The following is a 5466-nucleotide window of genomic DNA, read 5'->3' as shown; positions in this document are numbered from 1 at the left end:
CCTGTGTAACGTGTGTGGTCTGTGCGCGGGGGGCTGCGATGGTGCTCGGGGTGGGTCCCACCGCCCATGGGGCAGCTGAGCAAAGGCAGGGCCCCCATAATGAACCCCAGCCACGCTCTGCACCCCTCCTCACCCCCCACCCCCCCCGCCGAGCTGCTCCGGGGCTCAGGAAAAGGCTTTTGCTCGGGTAGCACGGCCCTGGGGATGGGGGTTTGTCTCCTCTGCTTCCTGGTGTTGGGGTGGGGTGGGGGAAAACGAGCTGGGGCAGCACCAGCTCTGGGACCACCCTCCTGGCTCTCCCTGCTGTGGGGTGGGGGGCCGCCTAGCACCCCCAGCATCGCTCCCCCCAGTGTGCCCAGTGCCAGGCAGGGTCCCCGCAGGCACCAATACCTCTGGGGGGGGGGGGGCACAGCAGGGGCAGGACCTGGGCTCCAGCAAGGGCACTGGGACCCCCAAGCCCCCCCACCTTTGCACACACCATCTGCCCCAGCCCAAAAGCCCCAGGCTGACTCACCCACCCCCCACCCCCCCCCCAAATTCCCCCAGCCTTGGGGCAGGATGGAGACAGCCACAGCGCCGGCCAGCCCCGACCCCCCCCCCCCCTTTCCACACCCCCCCACGCTACCTCAGTCCTGTTACCAAAAAGCTGTGACGTGGGGGGGCACAGGCTGGCGAGGCCAAGCCGAGGGGGTCCGTGCTGCTGCCAGGGGGTGGCACCGGGCTTCGCCAAGCGGGGGGCTCGTGCCGGTGGCCCAGCTGGTCCCAGCAGCTCCCTGGTGCCCCCCCCCTCGCATACAGAGAGCGTTCAGCCACCCCTGCTGCAAAGTCCTCCTGTGGTTTGGTTATTTTTTTATCTCCTCAGTTTGTTTAGCAATAATTCTAATAAATGCATATTCTTCAGCCGCTGGCTGCCTCCTGCGGCCGGCACCCCCCCGCCCCGCGCCCACCCCACGAGAGCCGTGCCACCACGCGCCGTGGGCCGGTGAGGTGTTTAATGGCTGCTGGCACCGCGCGCTGGGAGGGTACACGGGTCATTGTGGGACAGGCCCCCCCCCAGACCCCCCCTCCCAGTCCTACACACCGCTGCTAGGAAGGCTTTAAAAACACTCGTAAGAAAACTGCTTATAAAAATTATTCAACTGTTCCTGAGCCATGTTGGTGAGCTGGAGGTGGCGCCGGGTCCCCGTCCGTCTGGGTGACAGCGGGGCGGGGGCCGGGTGCCCCCCTCCCCAACCCCCCCTTACTGCTTGCCCAGGGCCTTGTCCAGGTTGTTCTTGATGGCGTCCAGGAAGTCGGTGGTGTTCACAAAGTGCTCGTTCAGCTTCACGCTGCGGGGGACAGAGAGGGGCTGGAGGGGTCCCACGGCTGGGGAGGGGGTGTCCCTGCCCGCCCCCCCCCCCCACCGCAGGCAGCAGCCAGCCCGTCTGGGGCGGCAGCACGGATGTGGGATGTGGGACATGGGATGTGGGTCGCCGGCACAGCCGGACCCCCACCAGCCTTCAACAGACGCCCTGGGACCGCCTGTGACCCCCCACCTCCCCCGGGGGCCAGCCCGCTTTCGGGGTGAGCCGCGCGTACTTGGCGAGGCCGTGGATGCAGCCGGCGAGGTCCTTCGTCATCGTCCCGCTCTCCACGGTTTCAACGCAGACCTTCTCCAGCGTCTGGGCAAACCTGGGGGGGGACACGGCGGCAGCGCCCGCGGCTCCAGCAAAGCCGGCACCCCCCGTGCCGCCGGACCCCACCGCGGCTGGGACCGGGGCGGCTGCCGGCAGCATCCCCCCCCCTCCCCGGCGCAGCCCGCTCACTTCATCAGGTCGGGGTTACTGTCCAGCTTGCCCCGGTGCTCCAAGCCGCGCGTCCAGGCGAAGATGCTGGCGATGGGGTTGGTGCTGGTGGGTCGTCCCTGCACGGAGAGGGGGCTCAGCCGCCGGGCGCGGGCAGCCCGGAGCGGGCAGCTCGCCGCGGGCAGCTCGCCCCCACCTTCTGGTGCTCCCGGTAGTGGCGGGTGACGGTGCCGTGGGCCGCCTCGGCCTCGATGGTCTTCCCGTCCGGACACACCAGCACGGAGGTCATCAGCCCCAGGGAGCCGAAGCCTGCGGCGGGGCGGGGGTCAGGGCGAGCCCACGGCACCCCGCAGCGCCCCCCCTTCCCCCGCCGCCCCACCTTGGGCCAGGATGTCCGACTGGACGTCCCCGTCGTAGTTCTTGCACGCCCAGACGAAGCCGCCGGAGGATTTCAGCACCTGGGCGACCATGTCGTCGATGAGCCGGTGCTCGTACCAGATCTTCAGCTTGTCGAACTCCGTCTTGTAGTGCCTGGGAGCCCGGGGTGGGTGTCAGCCGTGCCGGGCCATGCCCACCCCAGCCCGGGTCCCACAGCCAACCCCTGGGCAACAGCCCCCCTGCTCGGGGGTCAGCCAGCCCCCCCCCCGGGGCAGCCCGAACGCCCTCGAGCCCGTACTTATCGAAGATCTCCTGGAAGATGTCCTTGAAGCGCCCGTCGTAGGCTTTGAGGATGGTGTTCTTGGTGCTCATGTAGAGAGGCCACTTCTTCTGGATGGCGTACTGGAAGCAGCTGTGGGCGAAGCCCGAGATGGACTGCAAGGGAAGCACACGGACCCCCGTGGGACCCCCGGCCCACCAGCCCGGCTGGGCATCCCCACAGGGACCCCGCCGGCTGCCCCCCGGCATCCCCCGTCACCTCGTCCGTGTTGTACATGCCCATGCCCACGCCGCCGCCGGGGAAGTTGTACACCTCCCACTCCTTGGCCCCGCTGCCGTCCTTCGGCGTGAAGACCATCTTGAACGTCCCGGATTTGCCCACCACGAAGTCGGTGGCTTTGTACTGCGAGGGGCAGGGCAGAGCGTGGGGCAGGGTCCGGCCGGGGCTGCCGCACACCCCCCGCCCCGCGCCGGGCTCACCTGGTCGCCGTGGGCGTGCCTGCCGATGGTGATGGGCTTGGTCCAGCCCGGCACCAGGCGGGGGATGTTCTTGCAGATGATGGGCTCTCGGAAGACCGTCCCCCCCAGGATGTTTCGGATGGTGCCGTTGGGGCTCTTCCACATCTTCTTCAGCTTGAACTCTGGGGTGCGCGGAGGTGAGGCCCCTGAGGGACCCCCCCCACCACCACCGGGCATAGCGCCGGCGGTCACACCCCAGCCCAGCACCCAGCCCCTGCCAGCCCCCCCAGTCCCTGCCAGCCCCCCCAGCCTCCGCCAGCCCCCCCAGCCTCTGCCAGCCCCCCCAGTCCCTGGCTCCTCCGTGCCGTGGGCTGCTGCGGCAGCCCCGCTGTCACGACAGCCGACGCGGGCACCGTCGGTGTGGGGCGAGCCGGGCCGGGGCGGGGGACACAGCACTGAGACCAGGGCCCTCAGCCCAGAAACCCAGCAGAAACCCAGAAGCCAGCGAGGGAGGCATCTGGCTGATCCAGAGGGGCCGGGCACACAGGGGGGGGTTCAGCACCCACCCCCCTTGGCAGTGGGAGCTTGGCCCCTCGCCCCCTGCCCACCTTCCACCCTGGCTTCGTCCGGCGTGATGGTGGCACACTTCACGGCCACGCTGTACTTCTGGGTGGCCAGCGCCGAGTCGATGGTGACCTGGTCGTCTGTCTTGTCCCGGTGCGGCAGGCCCAGGTCGAAATACTTCAGCTGGACGTCCACGTTGGGCAGGATGAGCTGGGGGGGCCCAGGAGAGCATCAGAGGCCGGGGGGGGGGGACACACACGGTGTGGGGGTACCCGGCGCACAGCCCCGTGCACGGTGGCACAGCCAGCCCTTTCCCCGCCCCCCCCAGCCCGGGACAGTCCCCCCCCCCCCCGCCTCCCGGGACCTCCTCGCTTCCAGGTCCTGCCGGAAGCCACGCAGATCTCACCACCTGCTTCCTGCGGACGGACTGACGGAGGACGGACAGACGGACGGGGAGGGCGGTGCGCAGGGACTGCCCGTCCCCGGTACAACGTCTGCCCGTCTCCCCCCCGTGCAGCACCCGCCAGCTCCAGCCGTGCGACACCCGGGCAGGACCCCCCCCCCCCCTCACCTTGTCCTTGATGAAGGCCCAGATGATCCGCGTCATCTCGTCTCCGTCCATCTCCACCACCGGGTTGGCCACCTTGATCCGCTTGTCGGCATCTGGGGAGCGGCGGTGTGGCGTTAGGGGCGCACGCCGGCACCGGCCCCACAGCCCCGCACCCCCGTGGGGGGGGCCCGGAGTCATCCTGGGGGGCCCCGGCAGGGTTTGGGTGCCACCCCTGCTCAGGGCTGGGTGCCGGTCAGGGTGCAAACCCCCGTGGGGTCTGGGCCCGCTCGCGGCGTCAACCCCGCTTAGGGCTGGGCTTGGGTGCAGGTCAGGGTGCAAAACCCCACGTGGGAGCGGGACTGGGTGCACCCCCCCTCTCGGGGCAGGACCTGGGTGCAAACTGGGCAGCGAAGCCCCACGTGAGACCAGGACCAGGACCGGGTGCAAACCGCTCTGGGGTCAGACCCAGGTACAAACTGGAGTGCAAAACCCTGCCCGGGACTGGGACCACGAGCAAACCCCTCTCGGGGCTGGACCTGGGCGCAAGCTGGGGTGCCAATCCCTGCGTGGGACCTGGACCTGGAGTAAACCCCTCTGGGTGCCAAGCCTGGCTGCAGGTCGGGCCAAAAAAACCCCCACGTGGGACCGGAACCAGAGGCAAACCCCACCGGAGCGGGACCCCGGTGCAGCTGGGCTGCAAAACCCTACGTGGGGCTGGGACTGGGAGCAGGAGCGAACCCTTCTGGGGCCAAGCCGGGCTGCAGATTGGGCGGCAAAACCCCACGTGAGACCGCGACCAGGAACCAGCCCCTCCAGGGTCAAAGCGGGTACGAACCGGGCTGCAAAACCCCACGTGGAGCCGGGAGCAGGAGCCAAACCCTTCGGGGAGAAGGGGGGGGGGGGGCGCAAACGTGGCAGCGGGTCGGGCGGCAAAACCCCCCGTGGGTCCGTGACCGGTAGCAAACCTTCCCCACCCCCCACCCTCCATCCCGGGACCGGCTGTGAGCGGAGGGACGGGTTCAGTCGCAAAAACACCCCCCCACACCCCCCCAATAATAATAAAAAAAGAACAAAAAACCCCCAAACAAATCCGAGCGTGCAAAGCCCTCCGTGGGCCGGGGCTGGTGCAAACCCCACCCGGGTGGGAGCAGCCGCCCTCTCCGTCCCCAAGGCCGCGAGGGGTGGGTGTCCCCGTGTCCCCGTCCCCCCCCCAAGGTCACCCCCACTCACAGTGCCGGCGCTGCCCCACGGCGGCGGCGGGGAGGGGGCAGCGGGCCAGGCGGCTGAGCGCCGGGGCGGCGCGGAGGCAGCGGGCGGCCATGGCGGGGCTGGACGGGGCGGCCGCGACGGAGGCGGCGGAGCCGGGACGCGGTTCGCTCCGCCCCGGGGAGGTGCGTGACCGGGTCCCCCCCGTGCCCCCCCCGTGGGGCTCCGGAGGGGCCCGCGCGGGGT

General features: G+C 70.0%; 1 protein-coding gene across 1 annotated transcript; it reads right to left on the bottom strand.

The window, feature by feature from the left end:
• Nucleotides 1-975: 975 nt before the first annotated feature.
• Nucleotides 976-5362, bottom strand: IDH2 (isocitrate dehydrogenase (NADP(+)) 2). The gene is made up of 11 exons (XM_042804036.1): nt 5245-5362; nt 4036-4127; nt 3509-3674; nt 2922-3082; nt 2701-2844; nt 2461-2597; nt 2164-2315; nt 1981-2093; nt 1806-1903; nt 1579-1671; nt 976-1328 (listed from the first exon to the last, which is right to left on the bottom strand). Exons 1-11 carry the CDS (start codon nt 5333-5335, stop codon nt 1241-1243), a joined length of 1335 nt encoding a protein of 444 aa, XP_042659970.1. The 5' UTR covers nt 5336-5362; the 3' UTR covers nt 976-1240.
• Nucleotides 5363-5466: the final 104 nt, after the last annotated feature.

The sequence above is a fragment of the Tyto alba genome, unplaced genomic scaffold (assembly GCF_018691265.1).
Source record: "Tyto alba isolate M040663 unplaced genomic scaffold, T.alba_DEE_v4.0 Super-Scaffold_41, whole genome shotgun sequence".
Taxonomy (NCBI): domain Eukaryota; kingdom Metazoa; phylum Chordata; class Aves; order Strigiformes; family Tytonidae; genus Tyto; species Tyto alba.
This window is presented reverse-complemented; position numbering and strand designations above follow the sequence as displayed.